Source organism: Zonotrichia leucophrys, chromosome 4A (genome assembly GCF_028769735.1).
Source record: "Zonotrichia leucophrys gambelii isolate GWCS_2022_RI chromosome 4A, RI_Zleu_2.0, whole genome shotgun sequence".
Taxonomy (NCBI): domain Eukaryota; kingdom Metazoa; phylum Chordata; class Aves; order Passeriformes; family Passerellidae; genus Zonotrichia; species Zonotrichia leucophrys.
In genome coordinates this window covers 1,894,686-1,917,867 of record NC_088174.1, presented here as the reverse complement: position 1 = coordinate 1,917,867, position 23,182 = coordinate 1,894,686, and the positions used below count along the sequence as shown (strand labels likewise).

Genomic DNA, 23,182 nt, shown 5'->3' with positions numbered 1-23,182 from the left:
ATTACCTAAACACATTCAGTGATTAGGGAAAATGTAGAATTCAGCAGGTTAGCCCAGACCCAAATCTGCTGTTTGCATGTTTATAAAATAACCAGATGTAAATCAACCAAGTCCAGGTAGATTCCATCTCCCAGATAAACCACAACAAGGAAATTACTGATTCAGTCAGATGTAGAAACAACAGAAATATTTAAAGCAGGTCAGGGACTAAGTAAGTAAAAGGGCATTTAGAAAATCATAAGCAAAATTCAGGCATCTATCTGGGAACTAATCTTTTTAGTAAATTCATTTGTGTTAATTTTGCAGACTGAATCAGCCTGTGACAAACACTTCTCACAGGAAGACTGGGAGCACAAATGCAAGGAGGACTGGGAGGACACAGTAATGGAAATATTGAGAGATTCACCAGTACAAAGTGTCAGGGAACTTGTATAAACTACAAGTGGCTGAAGAGAAATAGCCCCAGATTTATCACAGAACAGCTATGGATCAGAAATGCAATACAGCCACTAAGGAGACAAATGTGACCCTTTAAATTTAATGGATCACATTCTTTTCACACAAGAGAGGGAACTATCAACACTGAAATAAATACCTGGTGCCTTCTTGGCCATGAGCCACTTACTGGAATATTGTTCCTGGTCACTCCTATTCAAGGAAAATTCAAATAAATGCAAACAGGATGAACAGAAACAGAACTCTGCTTTTGAGAGGAGGCTAACATTTAATTTGGTCTAAGAAATGAAGGGTTGAAGTCTCTCCAAGCTTCACTAAAAAAATAAACTCAGCTAGAACAGTTGAAGTGATGACAGACACAGCATTATAAATACACAGGCACAGACAGCACAGCAAGCTGCTCCACCAACAGGTCTGAGACTGGGGCCAAATCCCAAATATCCTCAGCACAGGCCTTTGCTGCTCAGTCTGGGCAATTACATCTCCTAAAGCCCCCAGGGATGAACTCCTGACTCAGCCCCTCATCCTCCCTTTGGCTGAACACCCCAGAAACATTCCCAGCTTTCCCAGCCAGCATCCAGGATCAGCTCCATGCTCAGCAGCCCTGGCTTTGCCCAGAACCACTTCCAACACAAACACTGCACGTGCCCCTTTCAGGAATGCGTGCTTTCCCCTCAGGGATGAGCCAAAGGTTTTGGTTTGCAGTGCTGCTGTCACAGCTCCAAAGGCAGGCTGCTCACACACACACACACACAAAGGGCTGCTGTGCTGGGCACAAACCCCTCTGGGAGCCAGGGTTTGTTCACCCTCACAGAGTCCCTGCTCAGGCTGGGTGAGAAAACCTCTGCAGGGACAGATTCCTTTCTCCCTGACCAGGGAGGGTCTGTGAGCCCACCAAAAAATAATGGAATTGTTAAGGCTGGCAAAGACTTTGGAGATCACCAAATGCAACACCCTGATCACCACTAAACCACGTCCTCCAGGGCCCACATCCACATTTTCCAACACTTGCAGGAATGGGGACTCCACCACTGTCCTGGCAGGAAGGTGGAGCACCAGGAATATCAGATTGATGATCATTTTGCAGTTCTCATCTTTGGAAATCCCTCCTGTGCTTTCCAAGCCTTGTTTGAATGAGCCCTGGCCTGGCTGTGTCAGGTGTGTCTCATTTACACACAGCCCAGCACTGCTGCCATCCCACTAAAACACCTCTACAGGGAAAGACACAGAAAATTTCAGGGTTTTTTTCCATAAACACATTGCACTACTCAAGGTTTTCATCTTTGAATTTAATTAAAGAAAAATGTCTCAAAGTGATGAAGCATGTCTGACTTCCAGCTTCTTTCAATGGCACAAGCCAGTGCAGTAAATTATAGAAAGCAAGCTCAGTTAGAATTTTATTTTCATTTAAAATAAAAAATAGAGAGAAAACTCTCCAGACGTGAGGTCCTGTTAAAAAAGTGGCTGTTCACTTGTAAACAGAATAAAAGTGTTAAGAACACAGTTTCATACAGCTTAAACAAAACCACTTTTCAGAAGCAATACAAGTATGTTACAACACTGTAAGAACACCAAAAGCAGAAAACAAAAGAATGGCAGAAGAATCACATAACATTGCTTACTAAAGTGATAAATAATTGATGGTGAATGTTAATAGCTTGACATTTTTATTGCTCCAATGGTAGTGTGTTGACAAGAAAATGTAGTAAACTGTCAGTGGGACAATAATAAACATCAATTTATGGTTTTGCATATGGACTTTTGTACCTATCAAGAAGAGCATAGGAACTTTTTTTTTTGTATTTATCAAAACCACACCAGATTTAATAAATTGTTTTTTCTCTGTTTAAAAGTCACCCATTTACAACCTAACCCACACTACCTAGACTTGGGTGTGCATGTTTGAACACTTGTGTGTTCCACCTCTGGGAAAACACCTTTGGCCAGGTGGGGAATCACTGAGGAGCAGCTTTGATGCTCTGCCAGAGTTCTGCACTCCTTCAGTACTCTCCAGATCCTAAACTTCCTAGATACAAACCCAAAGATTTCCTGGATAAAATCTAGGAACAAAATTAGTGTCAACATGTTGATGTGAAGAAATAAACACTGATTTGGTAGACAGTAGCTGCTTTTAGAAATCTGCTGCAAACTCCCACTCCTGAGAGGGACCAGTGAATTCCCTTTTCTCCTTCTCTGCACAATGGTGTTGGAACCAGCCAAGGCACTTTCTTTACCACTTCCACTCACCCAGCTGACTTTAATCTGTTACATTGCTACAAATTCTGACAGATACCCTCCATGAACACTTCCCCAACTCATGCTGATCATTTACTGTCAAAAATGAGATTTCCAGTCCTGGGAGACAGAATTACCTGTGATGTTTTGATATTAAAGGCCAGGCCAAGCAAAAAGAACCTGTGTAGAGTTCACAGCAGCCCTCACCTTCCAGTGAGCTGTGAATCCTGTGTCTTTTACATGCAAATATAATACTGCTGCTGGTTCTGCATTTTAATGCAAATTTATCTACTCATTAAAACATGGAGCTTACTGTAAATGACAGGTTTGGCTCTGGTTCTTTATGTTATGGCCACATAATTAAATGTCAATTAAAACACAAAGACGAGACCCATTCATGGTTTGAAGACTGCACAAGTAATAATTAAGGACAAATTAAAATGTATAGGATTTATGTACTTAAAATGTAAACTTTACAAATTAATATCATGTGCTTAAGTGTTCAAGGCCAGTTTGGATGGAGCTCTGAGCAACCTGGGCTGGTGGAAGGAGGGGTGGAATGAGAGGAGCTTTGGGGTCCCTTCCACCCAACCCATTCTGTGGTTCCATGGAAGTGCCTGTTCTCCCCTTTGGGCAAGGACAGGGAGAAAACAGAGTTGCATGAAGGAGAAAATCAGAACCTGCTGAGATTTCTTGAGTGTTTTGCACAACAAAGTTCTGGCAGAACAATAAGGAACTTCCATTGTTCTGTTAATTACTCAGAAACTCATTTGTCAGTGAAACCCAAAAAAAGAACTGAGTGTGCCATTTCAGTTTTGGTTTACTCTGCCTTTTCTGCCATTATTTTCTCTGCTTCCAGTTAACACTCATCCCCAGAAAACAGAAATAAATTGGAGACAACGCTTTGCTTGGTTCTGCAATGGAAATCTCAGTTGCAGGTGCAGCTAATGATAATTTCAAACAACACAGGAGGTTTTTATTCATGTTACAAATGCAATTACACATTTAGTTGTCACCAACCTACCAGTCAAACAAAGTTGCTGCATGAAATGTGCAGATTTCAAACTGAACCATCAGTCTGGGACAGGAAAGAGCACAAACTTCCCTTTGAGTAACAACTTGCATAAAACTGGCCTTCTGTAAACACTGTGTATTCACAAGGAATCTGACCTACTACAGGATGCAATGGTCTGACAAATACTGTACTTTAATAGCATATTGCAAACTGGAGAGATGCAAATACATTCAAAGGAAACCCCAAGTCACCCTGAAACTAAAAAGCAACTTGGGATGATGTTGCAGGGAGTCAAGATGCTGCAAAGAAATGCCTGGACACTGATAATGAAATCCACCACAACTTGCAGATGCTCAGTTATCTGCTGGGCTTTGTTATTTCTAGTTAGGAAAGGCAAAGAACTTGCAACAATTTCCATTTGCTTTCTTTTATCAAGTGCTCTTGCTTAGATCAGCCATTAGAGGAAGTTTTTCTACAGTGACTTCCCTTCCTGAGATCAGGCAAACAGGGAAGAATCCAAAATAATCCGGAATTCCACAAGGCTCTCCTGGCTCCCCAGACAGTGCCTGACTGCCAAAACACATTCAGGAGCCCTTTCAACTGCTGCACTTGCTCCCTCAGCATGTCTGGAATCTCCACTTTGACTGAGATAAAACCTCTTTCCACTGGAAGGGACTTCATGTCACTGAACTGTGAAAATGCTGAAGTGCAGCCACCCCAGTAACAAAGGTGCAGCTTCAGCTTGGATTTGGCTGTTTCTGATTTTTCTCTTCTGGAACGAAGATCTCTGATTTGAGGCTAATTTCTCCTGACTTCAAAACAAAATAGAACTTAACATCCATATATAGTCCTCACTTCAAAAGAGACTTTAGGGTATTTTAACAACAGCTGCCATCTACCCCACAAATGCAGCTTTTGCAGAGGTGAAGATTTCAGCTTTGTATTTCAGGTGCTGCAAACACCAGCTGAAATACTTTTCAAAATAAAGACAGAAATGCTATGCATTTTTCATCCATTTACTAAACAAAGTGCAACTGAGCCCTACACATCTGACATATGTACAAACTCTTTATGGCTTTCCCATAAAAGCAGTGTGGGTGGGGCTGTACAATCCCAGGGGAACGAGCACATGGAACAGATGCTGGGGATGTTGGCAATAGAATAAGAGCTATAATACATTCTGTAAACCTTGGCATACCACACTTTACATTATGCAAAGAGTCAATATTTACAAATCCATAGTGGGTAAACTAAAGAACCCCCTAAATGGAAATGATGATTTTGCAAAGTGCAGGACAAAACCAGTGCTGTTGATTGCAAGTCCTATGCAAGCAGGTTCTACTAAAATCATTACTACTGGAGTTTACCTGGACATTCCTACTGAGGGTTTCTAGGATTGCAACACTTAGGATGAAATATAGGATGACACAGCTTTAGGATGCACATTGGAGGACAGCAAAGAGAGAAATTAATAAGGCAGCATGCTCAGAACAAGTTTAAGCAGCACTGATGTTAAGATCCCTAGTGGCAACTCTATCAGTTATTGGTAATGTTAAAAATTCAGAGTGCAACATAGAAGCCTCGTTTAACATAAAAAAATGTGCAAATTGTTCTCTTCTTAACAAAAGAAAGTAACAGCAAGGAAGATTTCTACTGAAGAACATTTTTAAGTCACAGCAAAGTAGACCATCTTCTTTCCAAAATCATCTACAAGGCACTAAGGGTAGAAAATGACAGGTAACATGAAAGACCAATGCTGTTCCTCAGTCAGGTCGAAATATGGGGTATTTTGGTAAGAACTCTATTAATATTACCTGTTGAAGAAGGGAAAAAGACAAGAACAGAAGACAGTAACCAAAAAGTTCAAAGCTTCAGCACAATTTGCATGAACATTTGCTAATTCATAAGACTAAATATATCTGAGATAGTCAGTGAGGAGGGAATGTTCCCCAGGGTAACAAAGCAGAGACTGCAGTCATTCTGAAATAGAGGGATTTTGGTGCTTGGCTTTTTTTGGGGTGGATCTCTTTCCCTAAAGCCTTCACAATCTTCACATGTTAAAGGGGATAGGGGAGTGGTAGAACCACAGAAATGCTTGAAATTCTGCTTTTCTACAAGGTCTGTCTTGTTTAAAACCACGTGAAATTTAAATACCCCACCAAAACAAACCAAAAACAAAAAACACAAAAGAAAAGGTCCAACCAAAAAAACCACATTACTATAAAGATGTAATACTTCTGCAAAATTATTTGAATCAAAGGTGAATTCTTTGAATTATTTGAATCAAAGGTGGATTATTTGAATCCAGTTGTGAACACCAGTGGAAAAGGAGGATAGGTGTTAGGAGCTATGGACTGGTGCTGGTGTGGGAATCACCCCAGTGCAGAAAGTCCCAGTGGGTCTCCCTCATTCCAAATTCCAGACAAACTGTACATTTGGCTGGGAGATCTTTCTGCACAGGGTCACTAAGTGAAGGATTTTCTTTATCAAATCATAGTGCTGTTGAATAGCAATAAATAACAAGCAATACTCACATATTCCATCATATTGCTAGTTTCACATTTCCTTTTACTCAGCTTCCAGTGCAAACCAAGCTAAGGAAATCATTAACAAAGGATTAACACAGCCTTGTTTGGATGGGTAATGCAACAAGCATTAGCAATACTGAATTATTAGCATCTATTATTAGCAGTACTGAATTATTAGGATCTATTATCTATTTATTATTTATTAGGATTTATATATTTACAGTATAAAGTAATTATACTGTAAATATATAAAGAATTATATAATATATATAAATAAAGAATTTATTTTATATTACTAAATAAAGAATTTATATTAATATATAAATAAAGAATTATGGCAAGATTGTAACATCCTTCATTGCTAATATTCTTAAAGCTGAAAAAACCAAGCACTCTTTTCTTACCTTATGATATAGTCTGTTATTTTCCCATTCTAATAACTTCTGAATTGATCTTCTAGTCTAGAAAGGAAGTCAGAAGTGGATCAGAAATGGTTCAGCAGCTGCTCTCATCCAGCAGGATCTCACTGCTGCATTTCTAAGGTGAATTTATAGTAAGTTAAGTTTTAGAAAAGTAAAACAAGCCAAAGAAGAAATACATGGAAAACTTATCACTTCACTCCCACTCCCCTTTTTTCAAAAAAGGAAAACACTCCTGGGTTTTTTGTTAACTTGGAATCACTGGAAAAATTTCTAAGATCAAGTGCAACTTAGGCCTGTGGCTTTTCCAGAATTCATTTGGTTAGTAAGAGATCCTTTTGAATTTGGTGGCTTTACCTCCCACAGCCAACAGAACAGAGTCTCCTGGCCAAATCCTGCACTCACTGCAGCTGTTCTGCTGCAAACACACATTTCCATACATTTAATTTCCAGATTTTGCTAAGGCAATTGTGATCTGGATCTTGAAAAGAAACCTCACCACCAAACTCCAGCTCACAACAAATTATTTTCAACTCTTGGCTGCCAAATGTGTCCTTCATGTCCTGCTCTTTCCACGACTGTGGAGAGGAGATCATTTCTCAAGTCCCAGTGATTTTGAAGGTCACACAAAGGCAGCTGGGATGATCCTGCATGGTATACATTTAATTTTAATCCTGCATGGTTGTTATCACCCTCACACCCCTATGGAAGTGCCATCATTTTCCCTACCTGGTGCATATTCTCTGCAGCCTTGAGAATTTCATATAATTAACGGGCATTTATTTAGATTTTCACTGGTACAGGGATATTAAAAATGGCTTTAAAACTGCAAATACTCCTTTTGTACCTCTCAGGCATAAACCTCTGCAATAATTAAGTTTATAAAAGCAGTTAAAATGAACTAAAACAAGTCCTGTAACTTTTTAGTGATGCAGCTTCAGTGATGAGCACTTCAATAAGTTGCCACATTAATGCATTTCCAATATTTACTGCTGTGATAAATCAATTCTAAACACAAACCACTGAGGCCATTGACTGAAGTGCTTTCCAAAATTGTTACTTTGGACCTGATTACAGGAGTGGTCAACTCTGTTAGGGAAGAAGTCTAGAAAATAAATTTGTTCTTGTTCCTAACAGAAACAGAACAGTAAAATACAGCAAATAAAGCACAGCTCAGAAATGTTATGGTGCCTATTGCATACAAAAAAGTGATTTTTAAATTTGAAAAATATTTATTTGGGGGGTGGAGGGAGTGAAGATGGGGATGTGAAGAGGAGAAGTGATTTTTCAGTCTCATTCTGCCACTCTTTGATGGTCATGAAGGTTCAGTTCTACACTCAATTCTTAGACCTTGAGAAATCCTGGAAATGTAGAGTATCATATATTCCATCCTGTTTGAACTGACAGGAGATCAGCTATTCTTAAAACTGTTAATTTGGTGTAATTTCAATTTTTTTTTCTATTTTCTAAGACGGAAACCAGAATAACCTTTTAAATGTGGGTTTTAAAATGGGGAAGACATTATGAAAAGTTATTTAACCCTACCAATCATTCAAAAATCCCTAGAATGTGATGAAAGATGGAACTCACTCTTTTGTTAAGACAGACCACAGGCCAGAGGCTGCAGCCCAGGGTGCAGCAGCAGCACAGGCAGCCACAGAGCAGCCACTTGACATTGACAGGGAGGTTCTTCCTCAGGCAGGCGTTCACTCGGCTGATGCTGGTCTTGAATTCCTCAGGGGCCACCTGCAACAGAGGGCTCAGCTTCAGGGAGAGCAGCACAGGTGAATTTTCACAGAAATTGCTTCCACAGGTTCCAATGAGAAGGAAATGACACAATCTTCTAAAGCACTGGTCACCCAGTGAGCGTGAGAAGTCGTTTTCCTGCCACAAGTTCATTTCTGGTGTGTGCACTGCACAAACCTGAGTTCAAAAGCTAAACATCTTTTAGATGAGCAGCTCATCTGTATTTAATGCACCAGTAATTAAAAAATGGGCCTGAAAACACAATGGGCCCAGACAAAATCAGAACTGGGCAGTACATGCACTGGCTGCACTGAGCAAAAGCACAGAAGAATGACAGATGTCTGCTTTCCAAGGGAGTGTGGGAGCACTGGAGCAAAAACAGAAAGGGAGAAGATTGTCCAGATTAGTGTCACACCAACCTAAGCCTGCTCTGGGCCTGGGTGAAGGCTCTGTCCACAAATCCCTTCCTGAAGTGGCCCAAAATGAAGCCACAGCTTCCCTTGGGGCTGCTTCCTAAAATAGGGAAGCCTAGGGAGGAATGCACTGGATTGTATTTGAGGCAGAGCAATGCACCTTGTACAGGGTTAGGAATAAAACCTGCTTACTGAAAACTAGGTATAAAATACTAATACCTAATCCTAGGTACACTTATATAAAATACTAGGTATAAAATACTAATACCTAATCCTAGGTACACTTATACCTAATACTAGGTATAAAATACTAATACCTAATACTAGGTACACTTATATAAAATACTAGGTATAAAATACTAATACCTAATACTAGGTACACTTATATAAATATATATATATATTTATATAAGTGTATATATATAACTATATTATATATATATTATATATATTATATTTATATAAGTGTATATATATAATTATATATATAATTAATATAATATTAAATATTAATTTTATAATAGTATTAGTATAATTATATATATATATATATAAAATTTATACCTGAATTTGCATAATAAAGTATAAATTCTAATCCTAATTTCAAAAGTTTTGAATTCAGAATAAGTATTTTATACCTGTGTTGCCACTGCAGAGTCACAGTGGAATTACGCATTTTGTATCAGAAAGAAGCTCTTTTCTTCAATAACTGCATTTCTCACCTACACTTTTCTGCAATAACTCACATTTCTCACCCCAAATCCCTCATCTCCCTACAGAACCCAAGTCACTCCATCTGACAAGCAAACATGGATTTGAGGCAGTGACTCCAAGATCACACTCTTGACTCTAATGCTGCCCAGCATCAAATACACAAAGCAGAATAAACCAGGAGCAATGAGACCTGAGCAGGCAGGCACAACCCAGCACAATTCAAATCCCATTTTTCCTCCCTCCCTGCCATGTGCATGCAAATCCCCAGAGTGAGCCTGCACACAAAGCTGTGCCCCACAACCCCCACCCAGGGCAGCCCAGCTCTGCTCATCTGCCTCTGCAAACAAGGGCAGCAACAGCAACAAAAGTTCATTTCATGACAAAGATCCTTTTCAGCAGGGGCAAAGCCACAGGGCAGGAAATGGAGAGGAGCTGATGCTGCTGCTCTGCCTTTTGAGCTGAATTCTTTCAAGCATTGCAGGGAAGGGAGTAAATAAATACAACATCTGTTTCCTGGCCATTCAGAGTCAGGGGGCAGCTGGCCTTGCACACCAGCCAGGCCTACAGTTAAAAACATGAGAACTTCATTTGGGATTATTTTACAGCAGGAATTAATAAATACATAGAAAGTAATTATTTTGTCCCCCTCCCACATTAAATACACTGTTCTGTTTTACATCTACAAATGGAGCAACTAAAAAGTTGCAGTTTAGGGGAAAAAAATAAAAGAGAATGGTCAAAGAAACCCCCTGAGATCCTTTGTACTGCAATGAAAAAAATCCCATTGTAATGTGGCAAAGTATCCTGTACTTGCATGTCCTGGAACAAAGTTTTATGGATTTCTTTGCCAGTGCCAGATCTTGTACTGGGATATAACAAATACCAGATGCACAAGAGCAAAACCATTTCATCTTCAACGTGGGAGAGTGTTTTGTAGGAAAGAACATCTGGGCTGGTGGTTTGCAGTAACCTCAGGCAGCTGCTGCAGTCACTGCCTCAAAGTAAACTGAGATTCCTCCATTAATTGGCATTCTCAACTCCTAAGGAAGTTTCCATGGGCCTCATATTTAGGTATCTACAAATGGCACTTCCTTTGATAGATCTTTTAGAATTTTATATTCTGTTGATGTGAAATATAAAAATAAGTAGTTTTGTTTTTTTTTTCCTAGAACCCATTCATACTTTTGTAATGAGACTTCCTAAGAAAAGAGAAGGTTTCCTTTTCCTTCAGACACAAAGTTTACTGGAGCTTGACAACAACACAGCCCAGCCTCCAAATGCAGCTGAACAAACTTGCCCAAGACAATGGAATGGCTCAGCCCAGAATTTAGTTTAACAAGAAAAACCCTTATCAGTGATAACATCCAACATGAAGAGAACTCAACCAGATTCTCAGATCACAGCTGGCAGAAAAATTTGGGAGCTAAGAAGAAAGCCCAGGGAGATTCCCTATTCCCTATAATTTTTAGGGACTCACTGTTCACATTTTCAGATGAAAGTTGAAGTACTTTCATTCCTGCAGAGCAAATGGCTAAACCAGAAACCAGCTCTGGATGCCACTAAGCACCATAAAATTCCCATTTCAGGAGTTTTGGTCTGATTTTACCTTAATATAGCATTATGAAAGCAGCACTACCTGCTAACTCACCAAATATTTTCATGTGAAGGTGAATCACTTGGCTACAATATAAGATGAAAATATTTAAGTTGCCTTTGACTAACCCCAACTATTGGATTGTTTCTACCTTTAGGAAATGGAATCACAACAAATATTTCTGTCACTAATGGCACATCTGGAACTAAAGGAGCTGGACAGCAAGATAAGCCTCATGTTGTGATAAACAGAAGAAATCACATTTTTGTTGCTCAGTTTACAGCTCAGTGCCAGTTAAGCATTGTTACACACTGATGAAGAAGAAAATATCTGTAAATAACTGTTCTAATCTAATAATGAAATGGAATCCAAATGAAAGTCAGCACAGAACTGTTGATTTTCTGCCACAATTTGAACTCTTGCCTTCTTGCAGGTACAGCTGTTGAAAGGTGTCTGTGGAGGGGCTGATGTATTTCAAACAAACAGAATTAACAGCTCCTCCTGCACAAACACAGCTCCCTAAGACAGCTCAGTTTTGAGGAATTCTGGAAATCTCTTGGAGAGTTTGTGTCTGGCTCTTGAAAAGAATGAGATAAGCACTTTGCTCCTGGCTGTGCTGTACACCTTGGGAAGGGACATCAGCTCCTTTTAGGAGGGAAAAAAACAAAAACAAAACATAAAAGGAAAGGAGGGGGTGTCATAATATTTTACAACAGGATGCAGAGGATCTCCAAACACAGGAAGGGAGGCAGCAAGGCCCAGCAGGCCTGATCTTCCTCCTTCAATCATCATCAGCAGCAGCCCTATCAATCACACAGCACAATGCCCAGCTCAGTTTATGGCTCCCCCTGCCCTGCACTGCACACTCCTCTCTGGGCAGGACCCTTTTGTTTCAAGATCAGAGCAGGAAATTCCACTTTTCCCCTTCAGGATCACTGCCTCCATCACCACCTGGTCACCTGGAGCAGTGGGTGCTCTTGTGCTCCATATCACAGAGAATATTTTGGTAAAAGCTTTTTAAGAGAATTAATAATCCTGCAAACCTGTAGCACACAGAATTTAAATTTAACCAGCATTCCAATTTAGGCCAAGGTCCAATTACATTATTAGAAGTTAAATATTGCCTCTGTATTAAGTGTAGTCAAATCTTTTCTTATAATGTTCCTCTGAAAAGAAGCCTGGCTTGGGATTTACAAACCAGGTGAGTTTGTGTCTCATCCTGCAAGACAAATATTAATCCAGCTGAATTAGCCACACCAAACATCTGATGTACCTGGGATTTTCCTTTCCTTTATTATTTTATTGTCTGTGCTTTACCCTCAAATGTACACATTCACCTCTCCCAAGGAAAGCAACAAATGAAGTCTCAATTAAACATTGAAGATGTAATTACAGGCATGTGGCTCTAGGCTAACCTACAGCAGGCTCTGGAAAAACTGGGAGATGAGAAAATGGGGGAATGAGGGGGATTCCAGATGGCAGAAAAACAAAATCAGAAGGTTTGTTGCCATCATGATGTGGATGGGCTGAGGGCAGGAAGCTTAAGGAAATTACTGACACAAGAATGTGGCATAAATCCCAAAAGTTTGTGCTTCTGGGAGAAAGGTGTAGCTACAGAGTTTTCTCTAATTAGGATTCTCACCCTGCTTTAAACACCTGCATCTTTTCCATCTGTATTTATTCCAAAGAAAACCAGCACCACTGAGAACTCCATCAAGCCCATCTAAAGGCTTCATCTCTTACACTCCATTAGCAGATGGGATTTATTATTAATATCAATTCACAAAGCCATTCAACTTAATGTTACACAGGCAATATGAATAAACTATGGCATTGTCTTAGAGGAGCTGAGGACCAATGCAAGTTCAGAGTAAACATTTTAATCCAAATTTGTAAATATTAACAGTCACTGTTATTCATAAATTTTGATTTCATAAAAAGCAAAAAAATTACATTTTAACCACAAAGAATGTTAACGTAGGGTCTCAGTTGAGTATGACACTGATTGTCATTATTGTAATTATTTAAGAGGGTATTTGAAGAAAAACTTACTGAAAAAATGACTGAATTTTCATTTTCAATAGAGATTAAGATGATTGACTGCCTCAACCAGAGGAGGAAGCAGATTCTTTATTTCTTGCAATAACACAAACTGAAAGACCCACAACTGTGGTTTTTAATGTCTTTCATGGCAGTGGTGGCAGGCAGGAAGAGAAATGTGTTTACTATCTTGTTAGATTGGTGCTCTCCCCTGACAAAAGGGAATTCATTTCCTTGCTCAGAAAGCCCCTCAAATCCACAAGCCAACAGAATACCAAGATTCTCAGCAGAGGAGCATCCCCACATACAGCAAATCCCTGCCCATGCCACTCCTGCAGCACTGATTTCACCCAGGACAAGAAGGGGAAATGCCAACAGAAGAATTTCCTCTTTTCTGGCTTTGCTAAATTAAGTCCAAGCACTCAAGTGAACTTTAAATTAAGCTTTTGTTCACTGTCTATTTAACAACAGGAGGACAGTCAAGTGGAAAAATGTGACAGCCACTGATGCTGGTATTAAAAAGTGTAGACAATATATTTTAGAGAGACAGAAAGAGATGAAATGATATCATTAAATTTAGTTTTAATGCTTCTTGCCTGGCATTTTCCACAGGCTTATTTATAATAAACTACAACTTGAGCAAAAGAACATCAAAATTGTTTTTTCCAAAATGTATTGTGGCTGCTCAGTGCTCAGAAAAGAGCAAGCCTCAGACAAGGTGGTGAAATGTAAGTGCTGTCAGCAGCCCTCACACTGGGATCAGCAGGATTTGTCTTTCTGAGCTCAGTGAGATCCATCAAGCCCCAGGCTGATGTTCAGCACCCAAAACTCCAAGCAGAATGTGCTGTTCAGGGGTGCTGCTGGCTGGGTGTGGGATCTCAGGATCTGAGTCCTGAGGTGCCGAGCCACCGAGAGCACCCTTGGGGGGCTCGGGAGTCCTGGAATGTTCCAGAAGTGTCTGGTGGCTGGACTTTGATCCTACACAGGAGACGACACCTGTATGAGGACAGGAGGGTTTCACCGGGGTGAATGGTGAAGGGATTGGTTAATTAGAGAGTGAAACACAGGGTTTAGGATTTCTGTACAGGGGGGTTTAGAGAAGTAAGATGGAGGAATTGGGGTGTGTCCTGTCCTTCTTCTTCTTCTTCTTCTCCTCCATCTTCTGTGGTGATGGTGGCACTTTTGGATTGGTTATTACTGAAAGTGCACCCAGCAATAAGAATAAATGGTATTGGGGAAAAATGATAAATATTGTACACGTAACCATGGGTATAAAGATAGGTGACTGTACGGAGGGCGGCACAGTGTGCTCATGGCTGGCTGCTGAGCAGAGCTCTGTCGGGCCGAGAGAAAATCTTTTAGATAAACAATTAATAAACACCGAGACCGAGAAAAGAACTGAAGCCTCTTCTCGTCCTTCGATACGCGGGCTGCCCCAAGGCCACCCCGGGCCTTTCCAGGCCCTTCAAACAGCAGAGAAAACCCGACAGCTGGGCAGCCTCAGCACAAGGCTTTTATTGCCTGGGCTGCAAATGCAGGAGGAGAGAGCCCAGCTGGGCCTGGCAGCAGCAGGAGCAGCCACTCAGCTGCATTTGGTGCTTGTTGGGATGACTCAACCTCTGCAAGGGGCTGCAGAGGGAGTGCAGCTCTATGGGATGACATGAGACAAAGTAGAAAGAGCCAAATAAAGTTTTTTTTCTTCCCAAATTCTGGAAAAGATACATGAGGGGGATAGAAATCAAAGTAAAAACAAAGCACTAGAGAGTGAAACAGTAGGAAGGAAAAAAATTCTGGAGAGAAAGTACTAAGCAATTAAAAGATTTAAAAAATATAATTACAAAAATAATTTAAAACTAACTAAGAATTTAGCTAAGATTGAATTAATAGCTACAAATTACTGTTTCTTACACTTGCATTAAGTAAGATGACAGGACTCCAGAGAAAGCAAGAGACTTGTCACCACTAATTTTCAGAACTAAATGGTAATTGTGAAAATGTACTAAAAACCTCCTTAATTTGTAGATTTAACACTATGTTTTGTTCTGTAAAGCTTCAGCTAAAACAGATTCACTTCCAGAGCTTTGTCTAAACAAACCCAAGGCTTGTCAGGCATACTCAAAAGAGAGGTCTAGTGTTTGTAGAGATTTAATTCACAAACTCCAGGTATTCCAAAAGCAAGGTGAAGTGAGTGCTGCTTTCATGTCTGCATGGAAACAGTGGGATCCATGGGGAGCTTTGCTGTGTTTGGAATGTCAATAATGATAACAATCACTGCAAATCCTCCTTGTTTGCAGCTGCACTGGGACTGGGCAGTGAGCAGCTGGGTCACACAGGCCACAGGGAACATTTCTGAGTGGGTTCATGCTCAGGGATCCAACCCAGAAACCACTGGATGCACTGGCTCCTCCCATTGAAAAGAACAGTTTAATCTCACACTTACCTTCCCTGTCAGAACAGAAGGAAATTCTGTATCAAACTTGTTGCTCAAGCCAAACCTTGAAAACAAAAGAGACAAACAAAATATATTCCACCTAACTTACTTTGTTTCCCTTCATAAAAAAATGTAATAAGAGTTTTTACTTTAAAAAGAAGCCACTGTTAATGTTTTTTGCCCTTACAGTTGCATTATTTCACGGGCTTTGATCTCAGTTAACAAAGGTCTCTGTACATTCAGCCATTTCAGACACAAACACAGCTCTCCTTACTTCAGTACCTCCAGAATGCAAAAATCCTGTTCCAGCTGGATGGCAGCAGGTTTCAATCTCTGATTTCTGTAAGAAAAAACCCTCCAGCTATGAGATCCCAGGTTCAACAACCCTTTGACTTTCTTACACATGCAGTTGTTCCACATGCAACAGATGGAGTTTGTTTAAGGAACCCATTCATCATCATCTTAGAAATTTATAACTATGTGGTTTTAAAAGCTTCCTTTGGGCTGAGTTAAGGTACCTCATAAGAGCCTACACAAAGGAGACTTTTACAACAACTGTGAAATTCAAGAAAATGAAGTTTTGGGTACCACTGTGACTACTTTTCATTGAAGTGTTTTGGGGTTTGAGCAAAAGGTTTTCCTTATAACCAGTGAAAGCTTCAGGGAGCTGGATTTGGCTTGTAAACCTGTTACCACTTATTCCAAAACTCCTGAACCTTTAAAATTCAGTAATTTAACAAAATACAGCAGCAGCTGGCCCTCAGCTACAATCTGTATGTTTGATGAAAGTTAAATATATTGTACATCAAATCAGCTCTGCTAAGCTATCTCCTGAGTGTATGTGTTCAAAAAAACCAAAATACCTGAAAGAATCACTGCCAAAAAGAAGAGCACAAATACATTTGGAGTTCTTGAAGAAACAAACTTTGCTTTGAGTCAATCTGACACCTGCCATACTCCAAACTGGTCCCCAACAATACCAGAATTGCTGAAATATCACAGACTTGTGGGATGGTTTGGGTTGGAAGGACCTTAAAGGTCCCAAAGCTCCCTGGACATCAGTGCCCATCATCAGATCTCACACACACACAGTCCTGTGCACTCTGTAATAGCCCAGATACACAAAATTGAGAATGGAAATTCCTCCCAGGTAACAAAAAATCAAATCAACCTTAAAGAAGAGAGAGGCAGAACAGAAGAACTTGTGCTGGCTCTAGAAATCCAGTGAGTGAAATGTTTGCCAACAACACTGGTGAAGTTCAATCCAGTCCTTAGATGAATAATTTAAGTTAGAGCCTCTTGTAAAGAGCAATATTTGTGTAAAACATTACAAAAAGCCCCAAACAGTAAAACCAGTATGATTTTAGGCAAGCACAGAGGTTACTAACATAGCACATTTCCATTCTCTGTACTTTGGTAAGTCAGCCTCCACATTTTGTACCTTTTCAAGCTGAAATCTTCCAGGTTTTGTAATGTTATATATTTAGTTTTAAGGAAGCTTGGAGAGCAATGAAGTAGTCTTTCCAGTTAAAAAAAAAAAAGACTAAAATTATAAAGCACATTCCCAAGCTGCTGTGAGGAACCCAGACTTTTCTGTGCATCAGCAATGGAACAACCTGGAATGATCACAAAGCAGGAGCAGTCAGACAACACAATAAAAAACTACTGGAAAATTCAAGAATTATTTACTCTACCCATCTAATGGAGCAATTCCACTAAACCAGCCAAGGGTCCATTTGTCCTCAACACTGATTCTTACAGTGGCCAGGAGGAGTTTAGGATACAGCAAAAGAAATGAAAAAAAAAGAGCAAAGATGTCCCAGCTGCTCCTCAGAACCCTCCTCTGACCTTCAACAATCCAGAGTTCAAACACTTCCTAAGCCACAGGTACTGGCTTTTATCTCACTGATCAAATATGCTCATGAAAATTCCCACTGCATCCCAATTTCTATAAAGAACAAGTTAAATTAGTGCTTTCTGATTAATAAATCTGATTAGGAATGCAAGATCACAATGTGTTTTGGGTTAAATTTCAAAGCTGATGTTGGGACACATAATAAAACCCCCAAATAACTCATTTTTATTAGTTGCCAAAACACTCCCTTCAGCTGCAGCACGTCCAGGAAACCTGAGTTAAGAATGGCATCACTCCCACTGACACCTGTGAGTAGCTAAAGAATATAACTTTATGTTTTAATTATACTTTTAAACACTTTATTTACTCAGAATCACTGATGGCCTTTAGTAGAGTTTTACTAAAATATCTCTGGAAGTTTTACAGACTATTCTGTGATTATTTACTACAGGGCTTAGAAATATTAAACTCCTCTTAGATGGGGCAGAGGGGTGACCTAACAAGCAAATAAAATAAAAAGGTTGAAGCAGGATGTTATACAGTTGTACAGCTTTACAACTGTATAACTGTTGTGAAAGTACTGAAGTGTATAACTGTTGTGAAAGGCAACTTTGTGAAAGTATTGAAGTGTTATTAGAACCTTCCATGTAAAGAAGTTAAAATCTAAAGTATTGATCAAGAGGTAATTAACTTAATTAGACTTCCTACAAGAGACTGGTGATCTAGCATGAGCAGGAAACGAAATCTTTGAAATCTGTGAAATCTTCTAAAATTCAGAATATTTTAAAATGACAATAACATCAATTCCAGTAGCTGTCCCTGAAGTCACTCAGAGCAGCAGCTGGTGGTGATTTATTTCTGGGCCAGTTCTGTGACTCCTCAGTGCAAGCTGCCCAAAGTGTAACATTTAGCAATTCAGATCAGTCACCCACGTTCTCTGCTGCACTTTCCTCACTGCATGACAAGCACTTCCCAGAGCCAGGCACTGTTTCCTGGAGGCTGCAGCAGAACCAGGATGACCTCACTTGCCAGTTCAGGCCCTCCTTCCCTGTTTTCATGGATGGCACCAGGCAAATCCCATCACCTCATTTCCCCCATCTGCAGAGAGGTGAGAACACAACTTGTCCCAGGGAGCTATAATAAGAGAAATGCATCAATCCCTCAGTAAAAGCTGAAATGAACATCTTGAACCACCAGTTGCAAACCCCACCTGCAACAGGTACACAAGAAAATGTTTATTAGTTTACAAAGCAGGAGCTCGGGTTTTCTGTCCCCAGAACTGAAACAGGAAGAGTTTGGAAATAGTTTCTTACATTTAGAAGAGAAATATTTCAAGGTGCTTTGCCTTTTTATTTTAAAGCTCACCTCATTCTCAGCTCTCCCACTCCTGTATTTATAGATAGTAATCAGCCTTACTGGACTGCACAAGTTCAACCTGTTCAGGGAAGTTCTCCAACCCCCTGTGAGCAGAGCTCCCTTCCCCACACCCAATCCAGGTTATGTTCAACCTCTCTGCAGAGTGGAGCTCACACACTGCTCTTTGGGAGCTCTCAGCTGAGCTCTGGCCAACATCAGAGGGCAGAGATGACAATCCTCAAGGGCCCTGAGCTGAAATCTCCTTGGACATTTAACATTCCCCAGTTCAGAACATTTTCCAGTGGAGCCAACAGAACTATCCAAGAATCCTTACCCACAGAGGATGTTTTGGAAAATGAAATTTTTGGTAATGAGTGGAAGGCTGAGGTCATTTGCTGTTTTCAATATGTGGAAGGTGGAACAATACCAGATAATACTCAAATGTTATCTCAACTGGCTCTTCCCTCTCTTCCCCAGCTGATGAAAATAAACTTTTCACAAACTGTGGGTCCCTGGGGAACTCCTACAGAAAACAGGATACAACACCAAAAGTTAACTTCCACCCAGACCAGGAGGTTTGCAGACTTCAGCAGCAAGCTGGATACTAATGGCAAAAATATGTTTAATTGCTATTTCATTACCTCATTACCATCCATCCAAATGGACTTAATGATATGGAAAAATTATAGCAGATAAATAGAACCCTACAGGCAAGTTCCAGTGTGCTTACTGCTCTGTTTTTGGAAGTTATTGCCTTTGCTTTGCTAGGCATGACTCAGTCCTCACTACAAATGTCTGTGCAGATCCTTGGATACACCAAGCAGCCACACTGACTGTGGCAGAAACAGCAGACAAGGTGTTAGAACTCATCAAAAGGGAATTGCAGAAGAAAAGGACCTAGTAATTTATCTGTGCTAAAATTCAAAAGCTTTCAAAACCAATACATATGACAGAATTTTTTCAAAGAATCCTGGACAAGATGAACACTTGATTTTGCCAACCATTTCTACACACATCCTCTCTAACTAAAATAAAACAAATACACATTACATGGTCATTCTTACCACACACAGGGGTAGAATGGCTAGCAAAAGTAAAGTGGGAAAAGCAAGATCCTGCCAAATACCCTCAGAAAACTCTTGGAATTTTTATTTAGTACTGCTGGATACTGCAGAGTAGTTACTGTCAGAGCAAGCAGCTCACTGACAAGGTCATAAGAATAAAGAGTCTCTTGCAGGAAACTGAGTGTTTGAATCTACCAACTTGGGAGCTTTGTAAGAGAACTGGACATGAAAAGCTGCAGCAGATGACCCTGGAATTTGAGAACTATCCCTTCTCTATACACCAAAAGTATTCAAGAAGGTGAGTGTCAGCTGAGGAACAGGAGACATCTGAAACAAAAATCCAAGGGAAACAATGGCTTTATAAAGATAACTGGTTTTCTTTTTTTAATAATGTCTGACCTGCCAGGACAGATATTTTCATTAGCAAACAACCCCAGGTTTTCCTGGATGACGTCTCTCCCTTCAGTAACTGGAGCAGGCTGATTTCAAAAGCAGCAGCCTCTGTGTGATCAAAAAGTGACAGAGTTCCAACACAAACTCCTTGGGAAGCAAACCAGTTCCCATTTAACAGGAGGGTGGGATTATGTACTCCAGTGCCCAGGGTTTACTTGCATTGTATTGGTAACATCCAAGAACTGTTTTTATCAATATAAGGAGATTTTAAAATACAGCATGAGCTGATAAAAGCTGCCTCCTACCATGCAGGTAGGTCCTGTTACAGGAAGAAAACTGAGAGGGGTGGGAGAAAGGGAAAATAAGTTGGATGGGAACAAGGGCACACAGCTAAGGATTTCCACTTCACTGACAAGAGTGCTTTTTGTGATGCAGACATCCCTAGTTCTTGGAGATGTTCCTGCCCATCCCAAAAAGATGCTGGAGCCAAGAAGGACCTGGAAGTAACATCACTAACACACAAAAAGCATCACAGAAAGCAAAGCAGATGAGTGTGTAATGCTTTTTTCCAGTTCAGCACTTCAAATCAGGTAGCTCCTAAGATGGGTACTTGGTATTCTGAGCATCTTTGCCTGTGTTCCACCTCTCCTTTAGTGAGGCCAGCAGCTCTTTGGGGTGAGGACACAAAGAAATTCCATCTGCACGAGCAAATGCACTGCGGTGCAGCAGAGCAACTCCCCACTGGCACCAGCTCAAGGCAGCCCTGAGGACACAGATCCAGCCCCTCTTGCCCAGCATGGCAGAGCCTTCCCCAGCCAGAGCTTTTGCTGCAGGGCCTTACAGCACCCTGCACCTATTTACTGAGAGAAATGGGAATTTTATGCAATCCAAACACAAGCTCGGTGGGTCTCTGCAATACATAAATTTCAATACCTCCCTCCCTGCCGTGAAAATTAACATGACAACCAACAACTTGTTAAGGATGCACTTGCTTCTATTTAATTCTTCAGCTTGCTGGAGCAGGAATACTAAGAAAATCCCTACGAGTAAGCATTACATATAAGGAAACACAGCTTGCTCGTCTTCTGTTCAACTGTTTAAATGAGCAGCAAACATTCTGGCTCACGCTGTGTTCCAGTGATAAAAACACTCAATCTAAACCAAACTCTCAACTAAGTTCGGGGCAGATAAAGTAGAGCACGGGCAGGAGCCTCCTCTGCAGTGCAGTGTGGGGGCTCCCTGGCTCAGCTGTGGCACGCAAGGGTCACAGCGAGATGGTCTGAACAGGCTGTTCGTCCTCGCATCGCGTGGACTTTGCTTTTTATCTCACAAATTGTTTGGATAAAGAGGAGCAAGCAGGGAGGGCTGCCAGGGCTGCGCTGCAGCCTCTGCACCGACAGCCAACTCCGGCTGTTCATTCACGGCTGCCTGGGGGTTCCCTCGAGCTACCGGAAAATGCCCACGTTCACCAAGTTCCCCTCACAGCCAGGGGACAGGGGCGCAGGGCTGCGGCTCTCGGCCCCGCGGGGCGGGAGCCTGGGGCCGACAGGGCCGGGGCACGGAGCTGCCGCTGCCCTCACCCCTCCCGGCGCTCCCGCCCGGCTCCACCGCCCCGCCACACCGGCCCCTCACGCTGCCCCCGCTCCTTCCTTACACGGTGATGTGCCCGGCGCCCCGTACCGCTACGGGATCGGGCGCGTCGCGGGGCCGGGGCAGCTCCTGGCTCCGCACCACGGGCTCGGGCTCATCCTGCTCCTCCTCGTCCTCCTCCTCCAGCTCGTAGATCGTGTCGAAGTCCGCCATATTGGGCAGCAGGACGCTCATCGCCGGCCCTCCCGCCGCGCCTGCGCAGCGCGCGCCGGGGGCGGGGCCGCGCTCGGCCACGGCGGCGGGAGGGCGGCGCGCATGCGCAGCGCGGCCCCGCGGGAGCGGTGAGGGGAGCGTGCTGCGGACCGTATCGGGCCGCACGGTGCCAGGCTGTCCGCGTCACCCCCTGTGCGAGCTCCAGGGGCGGTGGGGACCGGCTTGTGGCCGGAGGCGGCCGCTCCGGTGCGCGCCCCTCGCCGCTCCCGGGCGGCGGGTAACGAGCCGGCACGGGGAGCTGCTGAGAGGAGTTAGCGTTGGTGGTTACAGCGAAGGCGGAATAACCTCGTTGAACTCTTAACTTGTGTTCATAGACTCGCTCTAAGCCTTTCGCGCACACGGATGCGGAATATCTCTACTATCGTTAGTAGAGTTTGTAACTGCCCCGACCTCCCTTCCCTTCCCGCCGCCCCCGCCTCAGGTGCCCCTTTCCGCCCCTCAGGTGCGCGAGCGGCTCCTCAGGGGAGTTTTAATTTGCTGCTTATAGGGAAGCCGGGAAAAAAACCTCACTGGATTTTCATTTTTTCCAAAAAAACCCCACAAAAATCTCAAATCACCCCTGAACTTCGGCGTACAAGGTGCCTGAGTATCTGTACTGTTACTACCGCATTTATCACTCGTCCGCGCGCCTCCCTCAGGTGCGCTCGTGCCCTTTCCCGCCCCTCAGGTGCATGAGGGGCGGCTCCTGAGGGAAGGCGGGGGCAGCTGCTGATCCTCCTTTATTTGAACCTCTTTTCCAGGAGTGTTTCTGTGACGGTTTTAATAAAAACAGCCAGGTAGCGCTTTCCGCTCTCTCCCTCCTGTTTTTGGCCGCTGTGTCGCTCCCCGGGGCGCCTGAGGTGAAGATGAGGGAGGGCGGGGGTTGTGGAGTTTTCCCGGAGTTTTGGGGTTTGTTGGTGGGTTTGAAACGTGAGTTACGTGCAGCGTGATGGGGTGGTGAGAGGGGAAGAAAATCCACATAGGAACAGCAAAACTTGGGGAAAAAAAAATCTCTTAGAATACTTCAGGGGAATGCCCCCATCAGCACACAGGTGTAAGCTATTATTGAGGTAATAAACGC

The 23,182-nt window shown here is 42.0% G+C and overlaps 1 protein-coding gene across 1 annotated transcript; it reads right to left on the bottom strand.

Annotated features, from left to right (window-relative positions):
• Positions 1 to 1,726: 1,726 nt before the first annotated feature.
• CHIC1 (cysteine rich hydrophobic domain 1) lies at positions 1,727 to 22,099 on the bottom strand. Its single transcript, XM_064713035.1, has 6 exons — positions 21,914 to 22,099; positions 15,601 to 15,655; positions 8,244 to 8,399; positions 6,639 to 6,695; positions 6,241 to 6,300; positions 1,727 to 5,520 (listed from the first exon to the last, which is right to left on the bottom strand). The coding sequence occupies exons 1-6, from the start codon at positions 22,081 to 22,083 to the stop codon at positions 5,470 to 5,472; spliced, it is 549 nt and encodes a 182-aa protein (XP_064569105.1). The 5' UTR covers positions 22,084 to 22,099; the 3' UTR covers positions 1,727 to 5,469.
• Between the last annotated feature and the right edge of the window lie 1,083 nt (positions 22,100 to 23,182).